This window comes from Oenanthe melanoleuca, chromosome 20 (assembly GCF_029582105.1).
Source record: "Oenanthe melanoleuca isolate GR-GAL-2019-014 chromosome 20, OMel1.0, whole genome shotgun sequence".
NCBI lineage: Eukaryota > Metazoa > Chordata > Aves > Passeriformes > Muscicapidae > Oenanthe > Oenanthe melanoleuca.
Genome location: NC_079353.1, coordinates 8,342,474 through 8,361,141, shown reverse-complemented (window position 1 = coordinate 8,361,141; position 18,668 = coordinate 8,342,474). Strand labels below are relative to the sequence as shown.

The window sequence follows — 18,668 nt, the reverse complement described above, 5'->3', positions numbered from 1 at the left end:
GTATAACCAAGGGTAATTTTGCTAGCCTTTCTAGAATGTCATTTATTTTCTCAGTTATTAATAGATTATTGTGGTATTCACACAACTGTTTTTCCCTTGAATTCACCAAACTTGACATTTGAGTTTTAACCCAATTATCAATATTTGCCATACACTGCAGTCTCAAATGCATACCTATATGTAAGTTTCCATTCAGCTAAAGATGCTGTTTATCCCTCTGCTTCTCTGATGTTATCTCCTTTTCCCTTTAAAAAAAATAAATACAAATGCATACCAGGAACCAGAAGAAGTTGGGCTATTAAATCATGCCAATTTTTCAGTTGCTGTGTGTAGCCTGCAAATTAATTTCTATAGCAATGCAGAAGGCTAATAAATCCATTCTCTGTATAGATATTTGATAAACTGACTTGTATATAGCCTTTATTTGACTTTCTTTTTTTTCTAACTCCACTTTTTTATTAACCAGTCTAGAATGCTTCCACTAAGAAGCAAAGCAATTAATTTAAGCATCCTGGAGCCAGGACTGTATTTTGGGGTTGCCCATACGTTGGATTAATCTAGGGACCACTACTGCTCATTCAGTGTTCTGGTATAAGTCAGATAACTACAGTTAATGACTAAACCCTTGGTATAAATCTTCTGTGTTTCCAAACAGCTGTTAGATTAATTTTCTCAATTCTTCTGCTGTGCCAGTGGATGCCAGCAAGTTCCAGATTTAAATACTTTTTAATGCTTTGTGCAGCACTGGACACATTTTATAGAGCTGAGTAGGAGATATGCTATATTGTGCTTAATAAACTATTCTTTAAAATATCCATGATTCAGCTGCTTGCATGGAAAAATGTATGCTTAGCTTTGAGAAAAATCTTAACTCTTGCAGCTTTCACTGTCAGGCTGTTGTTCTTAAAACCTGGACTTTGCTTAAGGTGTGTGTATGTGCTTTTCAAATTATTTGTCCCATGTATTTGCTGGCAAAGTGGTATGTGGCAGGACAAGGAAAACGTTGCCTTTTTCAATAGATGTTAACTTCTCTCCAACAAGCCAGAAACTCGAGTTCTTGTGGGCAGTGCACAAGAATTAGAGGGAAATAGATGGAGTGTAATTCTAGCAGAAACTTGTTTTGTTTTTTTAGAAATTGTACTGAAAGTTTTTGTGGGTTTTGTTTGGGTTGTTTGTTTGGTTTTTTTTTTTATCCAGTGCACAGAAAGGTTTCAGAAATTACATTTTTCAGTAGTACTCCATAGCATTTCAAAAGGCTTTTCTAAAGGAAAAGTAGAAGAAGCTTTTTACTTCTGTGTCACACATTCTTCTTGTTTTGTGTTATTTTTTAATGATTTCTGTCTTCCTTAGCTTTCACCCCACTGGCACACGAACACTAAGGAAGCAGTTCCTAGATGAGTATAGGAGGTTCTGGCAAGTGTTGTCCTCCCCTGTGAGACCTTGCATTTGGAATCTTTGCACCCATTCACTCTGCAATATCTATTGCTGAAAATGCACCCTGTGAACCTTCAGGAGCTGTGTTGGAAGTGCAGGATTTAGGATTTTGAGACATCAGATGATCCCCCAGTGATAGTTTGTGATTAGGAGCTGAACTAACCAAGCCAGTTCTCTTAATTGCAGCATTTCAATTCCACACTTAAATTTGCAGCTGAGCTGGATGAGTTTTGCTGGGCTCCCAAAAAATCAGGCACACAGGCAGGCTTTGTGATGACAGCCAGGCATCCAGGGGTCAGCACGCTGGTCATGCTCCATGGGAGGATGGCAGGAGATGCACAAACCTGGCACCTCCTGCTGCAGACAGGAGCAGAGCAGCTGGGGAGGAATGAATGGGATGCAGGAGTTGCACAGCCAAATGGGGATGAAAGTGAGAGTTTAACCAGGCAGAAGTTGGCTGCTGGGATGAGGAGGGATATTCTGGGGTCTAGGAGGGAATAGGAAAGTGAGAATTAGGCTTCTGTTTGGTTCTGATAACTTCAGGCAGAGCCTGCTTCCTGCATGGGCACAGGAGCAGAGAAAGGTTCTAGGGAAGCAAAAGGCAGAAATATACTGGTTTCGTGGCACTTTTGTAGCTTTTCTGTCTTCGGTGTTTATATGTTTTTCTTCCTCATGTCCTTGTGCTGATTTAGCTGAGTGCAGCATGTTGTCTTCATAATTTTGAGCCCAGCTCAAAATTATGCTCAGAAGTGGGAAAATACAGAAACCCCTGTTTTACAGAGGAGAGAAACAGGTAAGCAGGTTAAATAGGAGTTGGCTTTGTAAACTACTCTGGTGACAGGAAACCTGTGGCTGACACAGGGCTGAATCCAAGTCTCTCTTATGAGAGCCCTGGCCACTGGATCATGGCATCAAATTTGCCATTTCTGACAATTCTACTCGAGAGAAATAAAGTAAATTGTTTTTTCTAGCAGTTCTATTTGTGTTAGTATTTTAAGGTAGCTCTCTAATTAGTGAATAAGGGAGATTAATGTAGAACTGTAACTTGCTTGAGCTCAGATATTCCAGTTTTTGTGTTACTCCTGTATATTCACTAAAAAAAAAAAAAAAAAGCACAATCTGAAATTAGGCACAGTCTCCTTTTTCCTTGTTTCTCACTAGAGTTATCAGATTTTCTGTGAAAGGGAAAAAAGAGGCGAGCTGCTGTGTTTTCTTTTGGAAGCCAAGCACTGCATTCATATATTTTGCACTGTTGATTTTATTTTTTTATTTTCTGGTAGCTCATTGCTACAAGCAGTTGGAGTCAGCAAGAGCATCTTTGCATGCTGCTTATGAGTGAATTGGACATATCTGTGTCATCCTGCAGTAGCTGGAGGCAGGAAATGACTTTGATTCTTTTGTCAGTGGTAGAAGTTACTCCATAAAAGTGTCAGAGAGAAGACACACTGAAGGTGATGAGCTGAAGTTAATCCAATGGCAGGAAACATATCCACTGTTGAACCAGGCTGTCAGACTGCTCTTCTGGGCTGTGGAAAGGTGAGGGCCTTTGAAGTTCCATGTGTGTGAGCAAAATTTGCCTTTAAGCTGGAGGAATTGCAGCTCAAATCTGAGTTTTAAGTCTAAGGCAATCACCTTCTCCATGGCACATGTGAGCTTGTTCTCAAATACCCAAGCAGTGAAACTTGCCTTTTACCTGCAGCAGAATTTTTTAATCTGTATAGATGCTAAAACTCTTTTCTTAGATTATCTGAAAGAACTCTAGGAGCTGCCATTTTCTGTACCTGCAGGGAATTATCTCCTGCTGCCCTGCAGTCCTGTGAATGGCACAGTTGCCTCTTGTGGGTTTGGATCCCTCTTGTTCCCAGCAGTCCCACATTGGGTTTGAGTGGTTGCTGTTGAGCAGGTGACAAGCTGTGTCACAGAGCAGCTTCTTCAGAGTTCCACTGTGCTCCCAAGGGTAAGTGGTATTAATATGATAGCAGGAAAGTGCTTCTTAGAGAAACAAAGTGGGCTTTAAGATGCTAGCTTTGTCACTGGAGCTGTGAACTTCTAATAAAAGATGCCATGCTTTGTGTCATTGAAAGTTCCCCTTTGTTTTTGGGTTTTTGAAGAATTTGAAGCCATCAGAAAATAAGTTAGATCATAGTAATCAGACCCTGTTTTTTTTCATTTAGTTTGATCTTTTTAAAGTGAAGGGAAAAGTGCATTTTCACCTTAAAACGAAGCTGCAAAAGAAGTCTGTGTGCCTTCCTACACAAACACCATGCTGGCTGTCCCATTAGGAGTGCTTGTTGGGTTTATTGATAAAGTTACTGCTTGAAATCTTCTTGAATGTTCTTACACTTTTTAGTGCTACCCAAGTGGCAAAAAGCTGTTATAGCACCACATGTGTTTCTGACTTTTATCTGACAGGTGAAGTCAAGTTGGTGCTTAAAGAATTTTTAATTTTAGTGACATTTGGGATGGAATATGGAGTTTCTCTGCTAGGTAATGAGTTTTGGGGGTGTTGTTGGGTTTTGGGGGTTTTTTTGTTGTTTTTTTTTAATTAAGTAGCAATTGAAAGATGCTGCAATTACACAGCTGTCTGGTTGTATGTGTGAAATAAGCTGGTGGCATCTGTCCAGTTGCAGGCAGATGTCCACATTACAAATCATCAGACTCCTTTTATAGAGCAGAGAAAATCAGCCCACGCTCCTTCAGTTCGAGCCAGGAGGGATACAGTGAGGAAACCTTGCATTTCTCCTCTGTTCCATCTGCATTTAAAGAAGAAAAACACACATATGCATCTCTTTCCAGAGAGCTGTTCCAGCATCACTGAATAGGAGCAAATGTCCTCCTGGGAAAGCATGACTGAAAAGTACTGGAAAGAGAAAATTTGTTGAGACAGATGTGCTCCTGTATAGATTAAGTATTTTTCTTTGAATAATCAGGTGGAGCTTGCAGTTGTGCATGTTAATTCTCCTGGCTGACAGGTAGCTGGCTGGTGGGTTTTGTAGGCTCAGTTTGGTGTGATGGACAGATGAAAGGCACTGTTATGTTACACTTCGGTCCCTGCTACTGCTGCTAATTTTGACATGCCATTGTAAAACTCTTTACTTTTCATACATGAGAAGGTGTTAGATTAAGTGGTTGGCTAATGGGCATCTTTGTTCCAGTTACAAACTCACAGTCTCTTTCAGCACTTTTCCATTTACTGCCCTGACTGCTGTTTATGGCAGCAGTGGCAAGAGCAACGGCTGCCAAAATTATTTTAAAGATCATGGTGCTTGGTGCCAGCCCTAATCTCTCTTGGTGCCAAACTTGGCTCCAGCAGCAGTAGCTCTACATTGTTATTCTTGTGCAACATTTGCATTACATCATGGTGAAAGGAGGAAAAGAGATTTTAAAAATTTCAGTTATTCATGTGCAATATTCACTGTGGGCCAAAACAAGATGGAAAACAAAGCTACTGCAGTTCAAATGTCAGTGTCCCTCTGTACTTTAAGTTATTTGAGGCCTGTTTAATATCATAAAATGGCACTTCCAGGAAGTGTTTTTCATTATGAGATCAGGCTTTGCAAAGGAAAACAGGGACACTTGTGTGCATGGCATTGGGTTGGTGCATTTGTTTTATTTGGGGCTTTCACTGCCATGCTTTCCTGCAGAGCATCAGTGACTGGATGGCAGGATCTCTGTGGCTCCTCTTCGTTAATATCTCTGGTTGTCCCTGCAAAATTTCCTTTCCTCTGTCTTGAAAATAAACCTAACAGCCAACAGCTGTGGGAATTTGGGCCTGAGATAACTTTCACCTGGGCTTAAAAAAAAAAAAGCTTTAGCCTATTGTCCTACCAAAACTTGTGGGAAATCAGACCTTGGCCCACGTGAGCATAAAAAGTGAATCATTAAAAAGTGTCCCATTTTTTATTCCTGTGTTGTTATTTTAACCCACAGAAACAATTTATTAACGGAGTTAATATCAAGGAAAATATTGTATTTGCCCTGAGTAGATTCCTTTTCCCCTTGGCTGTTTCCACACTATTAACTGGCATGAGTAACGAAGTGCTGTTTGCTCAAGCATTGATTTTGATTATTGTCCTTTTTTCTCCTAACATCTCCAAGATGAGTAGCAATTGCATTGTGCTACTTTGCTCACTGCTGTTGTGCTGTAGCTCTTAAAAATGAGAAATCTGCTGCACTTTTATCTATAAACTGCCATTGCCAGCCAACCTCTTGATTCAGTGTCCCTTTTGTGTCTTCCAGTTTTAGATACAGGAACAAAAAATTGACATTTCAGTATTCCTACTGGTGAGGTAACCAACTTTCACTACAGAAATATTATTCATAATGACAGCTGATTTTTATTTTATTACAAGTCAGAAATTGTGGGAAAAGGTGGCTTTAGTTACATCAGTGAAGAAGAGGAGGGAAGGATAATTTCTTGAAGTTCAGCTGAGCGATAGCCTCTCTTCCAGGACTATCCTCTGCTCTTCTCAAAGAGGAAAGATTGTGACTAAGGGAATGTTAAAAGTTCATTAATTTGATTTATTTAACCACATATTTGCTAAATGCAGATCGATAGTCTGACTTAGCTGGTATCTGAATAGGGGAGGTGCGGCAGAGCACAGTTGGATTTCCTCATCCAGGCCGTGCATTTGGGAAGCAGCTTCAGGGTTAAGAGGTATTGAGTGAGCCACCTGCATTTGCAGTGCTCTTCACAGCAGCTGCAGTAGTGCTGGACAAACTTTGCCTGCAGCATTTCTGGACAAGAGTGTGTTAAGCAACATCAAAAGGAGGGGAGCAGCTCTTGTTATATTATAAAGATTAACTGGTTTGGCTCAAATGTTTGAAGATGACCCAGCCAAAAATTCACTGTTGATCGCAGAACGGTCTGAACTTTGTGAACCTGGTATTGCCAAAAATTATAGCACTGACAGAGGCAGTTCTGTTCAGAAGTGCCATAGTGATATCACCATCACTGCTCTTTTATTGATAAGGAAAATGAGGCAATCAGAGATTTTTCCAACCTTCTGCACGCACAACAGCTCTTGGCTGTATTATCTGCTTGGAGAAAGTCTGACTTGGGGGATTGAACCAAGGAGAGAGGACGTCACTCTCACTCCAGCCGCACTTGTAAAGTTATGCTAGACTTTTCCCTCACATCCAAAGTCCTTTTGCTAACTTACATTTCATAGTTCTTTTCCCATAGCTGTTTCTGAATTATTATTCCCCAAGTGCTCCTCCTTTACAGGCTGAGAACAAAGGTGCTGACACAGCCCTGTTATAAAAGGGCAGCCCTATCTTTCTTAGTGGGTTGCTGGAGCCATCACAGGACTCTTGACAGGTTTGAGAAGTAAATCAGAATGGTGGAGAAATTCTCATAGTCTGGGAATGGAGAGATTTTTGATCAAAAATGAGTGAGAGAACATGCCCTGAAGGACAGTGTCACGGTGTGACTTGGGTTTTGTCAATTTTAATATGTTTAATTTCTTTCAGAGACAGGACCCAGGAGTAGAGACAAGGCAGGCTCAAAACTTAAAAAGGTACAAGAGGAAGTTTATTAATAACACCAAAAAAAAATTCAGAATAAGATTTCTAGATTGTTCCCTCCTCCCCTTCATTCCACATTTCTTACGAACAAACATACAGAGAACACTTCAGTCAGTTAAACATCCAAATAATCAGTTAAGTTTACTTAAGAGAGAAAAGTCCCTTTTTTAGTTATGGCTTAGGGGGTGTCTTCACCTTCACAATCCACATCCGCCCAGGAAAATATTGCAGATTATGACTCTCCTCGCATTTATTCACAGTCCTTCCAGAGCTGTGCTATGGGTTATGTTACACACTTGGGATATCACTTTTAAAGGCAGGCTGCCGAAAAACAAAATTCTCTTCATCTCCTTCTCTATCAAATGTCTCTGTTCATATTCCAGTCCCAGAACAGAGAGAGCTCCATTTCCCCAAGGCAAAAAGTCTTCTACTCAAGCATCCAAACCTCCCAAAGTATATTTCACAGTTTAAAGGAATTTCAGTGAAGTCACAATCCCCTTAGCCCACAAAAAAAAAAGGTTTTCAGCTACTTATCAGTTTGCATCTTTTCAATCTCTCCCCACCAGGAACTTTATCTTCATTCCGCTAACCTCTGTAGTCTCCATGCTTCATTTCTTCTCATTCAGGGAAGCTCAGGAGATCGAGGATCTTATTCAGGCATAAAGAAGTTAAAATTGTATCCAGATCGTGAAGAAACAAACACGGGCAGCTGGAGGCCTCTTCTGCCACGTGGAGAGGCAAGCCTAGCCGAGCGGGCAGGGCCGGGACCATGTGGCTGGGGCCGTGCGGAGCCGGGGGTCCCCCAAGCCAGGGGCTCCCCGCAGAGCTGGTGCCGGCCTGGGCCCCCCGCTGAGCCCGGAGCCGGAGCGGAGCCCCCAGCCAGGGATCACCACCCCTCCCGAGGCCGGAAACCGAAAGAGAGGGCAGTCAACTTGATCCACTGTGATTTGTGAAAGCGAAACAACCTCTAATTGGTTTCCTGAGCTGTCCATCACCAAATCAGCTCTCTGATTGGTGCCAGCAGCTCACAGGGGAAGCTCCCAGAGACAGGAGAGCCCCTCCCACTCCCCAGCCCTGAGGTAAATCCGCCCCTCCCCCCAAGCATGTGAAACCCACACAGGTCTCGTGCCTCGCCTCCTCCTTGGCTGTCTCATGTTCACCTTGGTCATTGTTCATTGGCATGGATATCAATACTCCAGCACTAGAGCAGACTCCATCTAAAGATTTCAGAGCACTTTCCAGCCCCTAAAAAGAGCTTCATTGGCAATTTATACTGTAGTTCTCAATTTTACAGTGGCCTTAATGTAGTCCTGAGAACCTTGCCCAATCTCGTAGCGATTAGAAGAACTCAGTGGTGTTGCTTCAGGTTAGACTGCAGCCCTAGGGAAAATTTTATATATGCATATATCTTTTGTTATTGCAGATTATTTAATACTGCAATATCTGGAGGTCTCACAGAGTAGGACACCATTGCACTGGTGAATGCTTCACATGCACAGAAGAGGAGCATTTATCCTGCAGTTTCTCTAGGGAGGGCACACAAAGGAGTGATGGCACAAAGGACTGGCCCAGGCATCACCTGAGTTACCAGGGACACAGCAGAGAGAAAAGCTCAGGTTTTCCATGTCTCAGACCAGGGTTTGATCTGCTCTTTCTCTATGACAGAATTAATCTCATTGTATCCTCTGTGAGAGCTGTTCCCATGTGAGTGAGCGGTACATTTTCTTGCACGCAGTTACCTGAGCATGAGCAAGTATTTTCTAATACATAGATTTTTCTGTGGGAACTTCATGGAATCATAGAGTGGCTTGGGTTGGAAGAGACCTTACAGATCATCTTGCTCCAGCCCCCTGCCATGGGCTGGGACACCTTCCACTAGACCAAGCTGCTCTGAGGGTTGGGTCAGTTTTGTGAATGTGCATCACTGCCTTTTGAATTAGGAGTTTTTTGTTAGGATGTGGGTGGTATAAAGGTTCTAAACTTTCTGGAAAATATTTCCTCTTGGCACTCCATTCCAGCTAATGGCCAAATTTTCCCTGCATTAAACTGTGCAGTGACAGAATTCCTGCTGCCCCGCAGCTCCAGCTCTTTGCTGTGTCAGGTGCTTTCCCTCCCAAGCCCTCTGCAACTTGTGATTTGTCTTATCCTGCTGCGTTAAATAGAATTTCAGGGAAGTTATTTCCTCATTGAATAGTTAGTTCTACAAAAATTATTGCCTAAAAATGGTTTCTCTCATGCCACTGGAGTCTGGGAAGGTGTGCCCAAGGCTTCACAAGTAAGCAAGGAAATCTCTGTTGTTTTGGTTTTTTTAAAAGCGGATATTTTCCTGTGATATTTAGTGCTTTATTCTGATTCTGCAGAGGAGTAAAAATGTAGCTCTTCAAAGTGGAAAGAGGTGCCTAAATAGTGACAAGTGCCATGAGCCGGACTCTGAAGCCCTTGGAAACAGAAATTTTGCATTAAAGGCCCCAAACTTTGCAGCTGGAGCTCCTGGAGTGGTTTTCTGCAGTCACATGCAGCCTTTGCTTGCCTGGGGGATCTGAATAGGAAGAGGTGTGATGAAATTAAAAAGCTTGTGAATGTCAAAGAGGAATGTGGAAGCTGAAAGAGATTATTTATGTATACTTGTGTGTATGCATACACATACAGTTCTGTATTTCAAATTACTGTAGGCTATAAGCTCACAGTGTTTCTGTATCAGTGTATCCTGCTCTGTGTGGTACTTGCTTGTTCGCAGTAAGAGGGCTGAGAATAATTTTATGCTTTGGAAAATAGTATCTTTGCAAGGGTTGTTCCACTTAGCAAATAGATCCAACAGACCAAAAAAAGGCATTGTGAAAAATTCTGCTTTCTCATTTTGACTTAGAATGAGTGAAATACTGTTGTTGAAATGAATTTTAAAAGACCCAGTGACTCCAAGCAGTGTCATGATGTATTTTTGATCAGGCTGCCAGGTTGAAGGTCTGTGGTGTGAGCCCATCATGAGCTCACTCAAATTTTTAAGCTGTGTCTCAGAATGAATGGTGAAGGTGCCTTGTCTTGTGTGGGTTTTTGTACCCCAAATCCCCTTTACTGTGGACTGCTCTGCTGTTCCTCCTGCTCTATTTTCCTTCAGTCTTCCTATGTTAATCCTAGAAAATGCATGGGTATCCAGCCCAGCTCATCCCCCTTTTTCATCTCAGTCTGCTCAGGAGGATCAGGAAAAACAGCACTAGGAGGAGGAAGAATGTTTATTTATATGAAGACACCCTACTTTTGTTTTTTTGTTTTTTTTTAATTAACAGATCTGAGCAAAAAAAAAAAAAAAAAGAAACCTGTATTTAAAGAAAAATCAATGAAAAGCAGACTGGAATAGCAGGTGATGAAGCCTGGTGAAGCAAGTCAGTGCTTCTGGAAATTCAGGACTTCCAGGGAAACAAGGCATGCAATTATTTGTGCCAGTTCCAAGCACTGAAAAATCTTAAGGCTGACTTTCCTTCCAAAAAGGAGGGGGGAAAAAAAGTGAATGTGGCTCAAAAAATTCATGAGACAGGAATTTTCATCTAGTTTTCACTGTCTGGTCTGTGGGTTAGAGCAAGACAGAAAACTTCCAGGGAAGGTAAAATTTTGATAAAGAAGACTGTCTCATTTGAAGAAACAAAGACAAAACACAGAAACCATGTGGGGAAAGATTTTAAAGCTGATGGAATACTTTGGTTATTTTTAAACAATAGTGGTTTCAGAAGTGTGAAAAAAATGGTTTATTTTGGTTTTTTTTCTCAGTTATTTTTCTTAAACTTGTTTAGAATTAGCACTTTAAAAAAATAAATAAAAGATGAATTAGAAAATCTTAATGTTAACCCAAACCATTTTCCCCCTTACCTATCACTTAACTTTTGTCCTGTTTCTCTTGGTTTCATCCTTAGCTCTGAACCCCCACCCCAGGGGCTGTGCTGCAGTGAGGATTCCTCTTTCTTTTGTGTCTGAGAAAGGCTGGGCAATGATGAATCCAGACAAGTACTGCTGCTTTTATTGTGCACTTCTATCAGTACAAAGCAGCTCTCAGGAATATGAACAGCCTGAGGCATCTGCCCTGCAGGTCACCTTGGAAGGATGTCTTGTCATCCAGGCTGTGCTGTCAGTCTTGGGCTTTAATGCCAGCCCAGGTTTAACTTTGTGCCTGTTCAGGCTTTTCCTGCATGCATCTATCAGATGGACTTGTGGAACTTGTACATCTGAACTAAGACTCCTTGTAAAAGAGAAAATAGGGTTGTGGCTTTCACCTGCTGAAGCATTTTTGAGATTTTGAGATGGAACAAAGGATCTATTATGGATGGAGAGAATAATGTCCAAACAGTGTGTGGAGGAATGTACTGACAGAGGAAATGAAATTACTTTCCTCTACTTTTGAAATGTGTGGATAGAAGTAGCCAAAATATTCACTGTGGGAGATTCCCTATGATTATACCATGTGGAAGGTGGCTGCAAGATAATATTGTTGTCTTTGCTTGTGAATGATCCCTTTGTTTTTGTACAGGAGCAAAGTAAAATTGGGAACAGAATTTTGCTACCAAATGCCCTGGCAATGCTGCCTAAGCTACTATGCTTCCCATGGAGTTAAAACAGTAGAAGTTTTAATTCCCAGTGAAAATTAATGAGGCATAGCAGGTGCTTTTGAAAATTTTATCCCTATGGGGGAAAAAATTAATCTTGTATTTCCTAGGAATGAATTAAACCCAAACTTTTTAGGACTGGGATGGGTTTTGTTTGTTTTCTCTGAATCAGAGAGTGAGAAAGCCATCTTCATATTTTTTTGCATGTGATTCACTTCTGAAAGAAACTGAGGAATCAGACTCATCTTTTCAATGATGAGTACCACTGGAGTCATAAGCTATTTCTTAGCAATCTGCACCATTTTTTAGGAGGGTAGAAAGATGAAAGCAGTTGATCAACTAATTAAAACCAGCTAAAGTCACGGAAGCAAGACAAAAATGTTACTCCTGCAATTCAGCTGCAATTTCTGTCTCTACTCCTCCCCTTCCCAGCAGAGCTGAAATAGAGGACTTGGCTTGTACCACTCCTGCCAAGGGCTCTGTGTTGGCATGTGCATGTGTTTAGGAGGATCTGGTGGTTTAAGCTTGTGTTTGGCCTTCATCCAGGCACAAGTAAAAATTCTTGAGAAGATCATTGCATGGGATTGTTGCAGGGAGCATAATTTCTGTAGTTATCTCTGCCCTCATGGACAAACTTTGCAGTCTCTCATTCCCTTGAAGTACTTGTCCTTTCCACTGTAGGATCTGGCAGATTTTTCCAAGAGGAGGAATTCTGTCTTTACCTGCAGGCTCCTAACTCTTCAGTCCCTTCACTGATGACAGATGCAGAGCTCATTCTCTTTTTTCCCACATGTATGCCAGCCTTCCCCCACCCATAGTGTCTTTTACTCCTGACTGTCCTTTCTGCCCTCCTTCAGACTGCTTTCATTTTGGGGAAGATGCCCTTCTCTTGTTGCACATACTCTGAAATCTCTCATCACTTGGCCATTGAATTTACCCTGGTACCTCATACTACCCAGGTGTCTCATTTGCTGAAAATGCCCTGAAAGTTCTCCTTGGAATGTTTTTTCTACCATTCAGGTACATTTTGAAGCAGAATTCTGTCTTCTCAGCCCAGAAGTGAAGTAGGGAAGAAAAAAGTGCAGACTCCCAACCAAGAGTGCATTACCTCCAGAGGGAGGATGGAAGTGCCCCTGCTCCTGAGCTGTCCTTAGTGTGATGTGGGGAGGGTGTTAATAAGAGGTGGGAGCGGACTGAGAGGGGATTTAGGTTCTGCCTGAGCAGCAGAGCTCCAGGATTTGGAAGGAGACTCATCTGTTGCTGGAGCCTTCTGGATTGTCAGCTGTGCTGAGGTTCCATCTGCCCACAGTGCCACCCGTTCAAAGCACCATTCTTGGAGTTCTCATCACCTTGCACAGCCAGTCTGCACTCTGTGGCATTGGACACCCATTTTTGAGTACTTTGCTGGAGGGAGATGGGATCACTCAGGAGTTGATCTTCAGTCTTGACTTGGGGTCCGGAATCACTGCCTTCAAAACATCACTGTAAAAGAATATGGGATTTGCCAATTGCCCCAATACCTCAGTCAAAAATCTGAAACCTTAAATTGTTTAATCTGGCATTCCTAGCTTCATAGTGACTGAAAAAAAAAATACCTGTATTTCTATTTTTTCCTTCCTAAATGTTAAAAAAAAAAGTTTCTGTTTTTGGCAGTGATTTTGTGGGCTAACTTTCAGGGCAAAATTCTGGGGTTTGAGTCGGGGATTCTAATGGAAAAGCTGAGCAACAAATTCACACAAGGTTCTTCTTAATTATAGAAACCAAAAGCTCTTCCAGATGTCTGTCAGCCCTGCATGCTAGATGCTGCCATCACTGGTTTTAATAAAAGCTCATATTCAGCAAACTTTATTACTGATTTACTGTACAATGCTTAAGCAAGCCAGAAAATGTTTTTTCTCTAAAAAGAAAACAAAGACCTGATATTTTCATCAGTTACACTCCCGCATGTCATTTACTATGTTAAATACCAGCCCTGTTCCATTACTTGACTATTTTCTGTAGCTTGCCATCGTTAAAACTGGAATTTCAGAAACTCTTGTCAGAAGTCCATAGGCAAGAAATGCACATGAATAAATCAGTAAATGGTGCGTGCAAAACAGGCAAAACCACTAACAGCACTCATACGTGACATGCACAACCAGCCAGGCAGTTCTGTGAAAAGTTACCTGTTTGTACATGCAACCAATACATACCCTAAACTAAAATGAGAGCTGAAAAAACACAGGAAAGTGTTATAGAATAAATACAGGAAAATATGACGTGACTTTGTGAATGCAAAAGTGAGCAGAACAAAACCAGTAGAAAAAGCATCAGGCAGAGAGCAGCTAATGAAATCTCTGAACAATGATGTAATTAAAGCACATTAATCACTATAAAAGATCATTTCCCTTTAAACATCTGCTCCTGTTCACTTGGCAACAGCCTGGGCAGTGTCATGAGTGATGGGGGTTTGGATTATGCTGAAGGGCGTGTGTTATCTGAGAAACAAGGTGCAACAGCCCCAGCTTGACAGGGTTTGGGCAGCAGAGCTTTCCCTCAGTTCAGGGATGGTGGTAAGGGGAAAAGAAATGAGATGGTGCTTACTGTGAAACGGAAAAGCTTGTATAAAATGGAACCCCACCTTCTCAGCCACACAGACAAAATTTAAATGGGTGCCAGTGGATTTGAATAAACCAATTCCTCTGGAGAACAGTCCCTGCCCACATTGCTGTGTTTCAGAGAGCCTTAGGACCTGTAGCTTGTACCTTGTTCTGCCCCACTGAGAAGCACCACAAAATTCATCTGAGCCCTTTCTCTGTGGCAGCCAGGCTGTGCATGAGAGAGTGGGGTGAGGAATTTCTGGAGAAAAAGCTCTGGCACAAGTTCAGTGTGCAGAAAAGGGTTGTGACCATCCCTTACTGCCCTGCAGTCTGTGCTTTGGTACCAGAGGAGCAGAATTTCCTGCAGTGCTGGATGAAGCCTCTCATGAGCTGTGCTCTGAGAGAGGAGTCACGCATTTTTGTTCCAGCTCTGTCACTGGGCTGTGATGGGCTCTGTCCCTTGGATAGGATGTTTTACACCTGGAGACTGTTTTTTGCACACATCTGACTCCTTGTTGCATCTGCACTCCGTTGGTGGTGTGGGCACTGGCTGTGGCACCATTGGTGGCCCTGTGCTTCTGCTTTTTCAGCTTGTCTGTACCCAAGGCAGGGAGGGGGAGCCACTTGTGCTCCTCTTACAAGGACACATCTGAAGGTGGAACCCTTTGAGACCCACTAGCAGCAAAGATGCAGCTGCAGAGCAAGGTTGATTTCTATGCTGCTCTTGTTTCCCTAGCAAATCTGTAGCAGGCAGCACTTGGGGACAAAGGGATGGCAAAAGTGTTGGATCCAGAGTACTGCATTTCTACCACACTGGTCATTCATAAGTTTTCCTTCATGGCACATATTGGGAAGCCTTTCCCAGCCTCTGGAACTGAGGCTGTGTTGATGATGAGAGACCCACATGGGTTTCCAAGGCAGGCAGACAGATCCCAGATCCCACCTGGAGAGAGGACAGGGGTTGTGGACACTGTACATGGTTATGCCTCTGTAGGTTATACCTATTTTTGGTAGTTCTGTGAATTCACAGGGCGTTAATGTTTTTTTCTGTCTGGGCAGCTGTTGGGTGAGAAAGTGAAAATGAATTTAGCTTTGGTCTTTGCTGTTTAGTTCCAGGTAAAATGATCTGGTTTGTGCTTGTTCTTAACAATACTTGTCCTCCCTCACAGGTTTTATAAAAGGGATTGGGAAGGTTCAGATAAAAAGTATGTGGTTTTCTGTTTCTCAAAGCTGGTAAAACCATACAGGGGTATTTAAACAGAAAATCAAAACTAAACTCTTGGCTTCTTCCAGAAGCACATAGCTTGTTATTGCAGAAGCCTGAAGATTTCAGCTTTATGTGCTGCTTTCTTTAACTTTGGGATGTTTTAGGGGTGCTGTGGATTGTTCCTAAACAGATGCTGCCAGGGCACCTGCATAGTGCAGCTTAGGTAGGTGCCAGCCTGGGAGCAGGGATGTGCCAGCTGCCTTGGCAGGCATGTTCAGTGGGGAGGGACAGGGAGCCTGAACAAGCTGCAGCCAAGATCCACTCACCACCGAATTCCCTCTCCCTCATCAGCTCTTGCTTGTCCAAGAGCACAGTTAATTTTCCCCTAATAGCCCTAATTCCACCCAGTGACTTCCAGGGAACTGAACTAAGGTTGTGCTCTGTTGTGAAGAAAAAGCAAAGAGCAGCATCAAATCTTAGAGTTCTCTGTCCATCATCTGTTCTGGGCTTGAACCAAAAGCTGCAAGTTTAGTCTTGGAAAATTCAAACAGGTTTCCACTGCATTGTGTGCATTTAAAAAGATGCAAAGGCAATTAATTGAGAAATTTAGCTCCAGGCTTTCCTTGCCTGTTGGTTCTTCAGTTCTAGACACAGGCATTGGTTGCACAGGGAACAAGGAGAGAATATTATGGGAGTGAAGGTTTCAAAGAAACCTGCCTTGCATAAAAAAATTGTGCAGGTATGCAGTGTAACAGACCTTATTGTACTCACCCCATTGTCTTCACCAAAACTTGCAAACACAGGTGTGTAAATCTGTGCACTTAATAACATATTGTACCCATCCAAATCATCCAGCACTTCCAAGGGATGTGAAAAGGTCCATAGCTGCAGGTAGGCACATGAATTGAAAATGGTGGTGTGTACATGAATAGACTTGTTGATTTTATACATAAGTCAGAAATAATGATTTATCCTCTTTTCTGGACTGTTTATGTAATGCAGAGGTTGTAAGCTTTCATGGTGGTGTAGGTCATGTGCACACATGAAGAATTATGTTTTTCTTCAGAGATGTAAGTCCTAGATGTCGTTAATTTGAGATTTTTGGTTGCATCAGATAAGGTTGCTCATGTGAAAGGGACTGTCCTTGTGTCACTGCCACCTAATGGCCAGGACATTGTAGTTGGGTGCCTGCTTTGGGTATCCCCTGGAAGACTGATCCTGTCACCAGTACTAACCTTATTACCGTGTGAGACTTGATAATGATCTTAACTGCCCTCAGCTTCGTTTTCAGCCTGCTACAGTCTGTTCTGCAGCCTCACTGACACTGGTGTGAAATACACACTGTGTATTCTTGCTTTGAGGGCATATGAGAAATCAGGAATTTAGTTTCTGTATGGCAAAATCCAGGAAGAAAGGGAAATCATTAATCAGATGGGTGTAATCTCCAAGGAAGCAAGTACTGCATTTTAATTCAGCATTTCCCTTTGATGAAAACTTTAGTGAATGTTATTATGTGGAATTTATATGAAGCCTGGGTTTAGGTAATCAGCTTTAATATTTATACTCTTAGGGAAAAAAAATGGAATCATTAGTAAGCATGCATAATTAATGAATAAATTGTATTTTTCCTTTGTTTTCCTTCAGGTATAAGGAAATGCTAGATCTAGTGATATCACCCAGTCTGACTGTAAATAGAGAGTGCCCTGACAGACTGAAGCTTAACCTTTCTCACATTTATGCCACGGCTCCAGATGACATAGAAGGTAGGCTGCTCTTCTGCTTGCTGTTTGCTGCTTTAACATAAAATGTATGAATAAATGTGACTAAAGGCAGCTGGCCACTGCAAGGCCTCTGCTACTGGCAATTAGTTCTACAGTGCAGTGAGCAACTGAGATTTTTGAGTGTTTTTTTTTTTTTTTTTTTGTAGACTTGCCAGTTGATGACTTTAGTTCCACAATGGCTTGAATGCAAATGGAATAGAAATATTTCTTGTGTAAATATGTATATTGTATAGTTGGTGCCTGATCTACACACATGCATGTGGAGAGTTCTGTTCCACTGGAAGAATTGCAGGTGTAAGCCACATTTTGTGTCGAGTTTTTGCTGGAGCCCCAGTGGTGGTGTGAATGTGAGCCCTGGGCTTTGGTGGCTGTGCTGCTGTAAAGGTGGGGAATGTGGGGGCTCCCAGGCCCAGAAATGTATTGAGCAGCCTGAAAACCTCTTCCAAAGCAGCTCTGTGCCCCAGTTTGCATCACTCTGAGACCACTGCTGCCATCCCCAAATGGTTAGCCCTGCTGGCCTCTGCTCTGGAGTTCCACATTTGGCAGGTACCAGGGACGAATTCTTTCAGTGGTTGAGGCTCTGATGGAAATTTATCTGCTCTCCTCCTTTCTCCCCCCCTGCCGCATCATACTGTTCAAGTGAAGGAAACAGAAGAATGTTAAATCTGCTAAAAAAATTATTGGCAAGTGATGCAGCTGAACTAGTTCTTGCTAGCACAATCCCAGCTATTGTTTGCTGCGGTCAGGATCTGTCAGCCTTCCTGTTAGAGGGGAGTTAGGAAAAGGCACTGCCTATTATGTTTTAGTAGTATGTTTAACCCTTCATTTATGGGCTCTTAGAAGCCCAGGATATGTTTGTTTGCACGTTTGCTCAAGCATTAGGAATTGTGTGGTTAAATCACGCCCGTCGTGACTATTTACAGGAGTAGTAGAAGGAATAACAGCCTAAAGGAAACATCCCTTTAAATGTTCCTGTTTGCAGAAAAGATTAGAGCTAGAAATGATTTTTGGGTACATCATTTTGTAAACATCTTGGTGCAGGAAATGTTTTTTTGTTATGTGATATAAATAAGAGCCAGCACAGGAGCTGTATGTTGGACCACAGTTTGCCAGTGACAGCTCACATTGATTTGTTTCTTAGAGAAATATTTTGGTGTTTTTTCTACAGAATGATCCTCTGTGCTACCAAGATTGTGATACTTCTGGTTAATTTGAAGAACAGGAAAATACTTGTATTTTTGAAAATTCTCAGATTGACAGAGCTCTTAATGTAATAAATGCACACAAATTTATGCTCTGCATTACACATAAAGTATTACATTTAGCAAGTCTAATCACAGTACTTACTCATGAAGATGTCCATGTAGCTGTTCTTTTCATGAGTGATTATCATGAGATGTGCAGTTATATCAATAAAATTTTCAAGTGCACATTTTGCTGGTAGGATCAGCTTTGCCTTTTCTTGTCAGTGACAGTAGCACATTGCATATTCGCACACAGTAAATTCCTTCTTGGCATTCTTGGCAAACTTATTTACTCTGTACCAAAA

The 18,668-nt window shown here is 41.9% G+C and overlaps 1 protein-coding gene across 3 annotated transcripts in view; it reads left to right on the top strand.

The window, feature by feature from the left end:
* The window catches only part of EYA2 (EYA transcriptional coactivator and phosphatase 2), an 87,745-nt gene that overhangs the window by 21,149 nt on the left and 47,928 nt on the right, over nt 1–18,668 (top strand). For all 3 annotated transcript variants that reach the window (XM_056507411.1, XM_056507410.1, XM_056507409.1), the window contains exon 2: nt 16,983–17,101. In XM_056507411.1, coding sequence (XP_056363386.1) covers nt 16,983–17,101 — 119 coding nt within the window. The remainder of the gene's footprint in view (nt 1–16,982; nt 17,102–18,668) is intronic.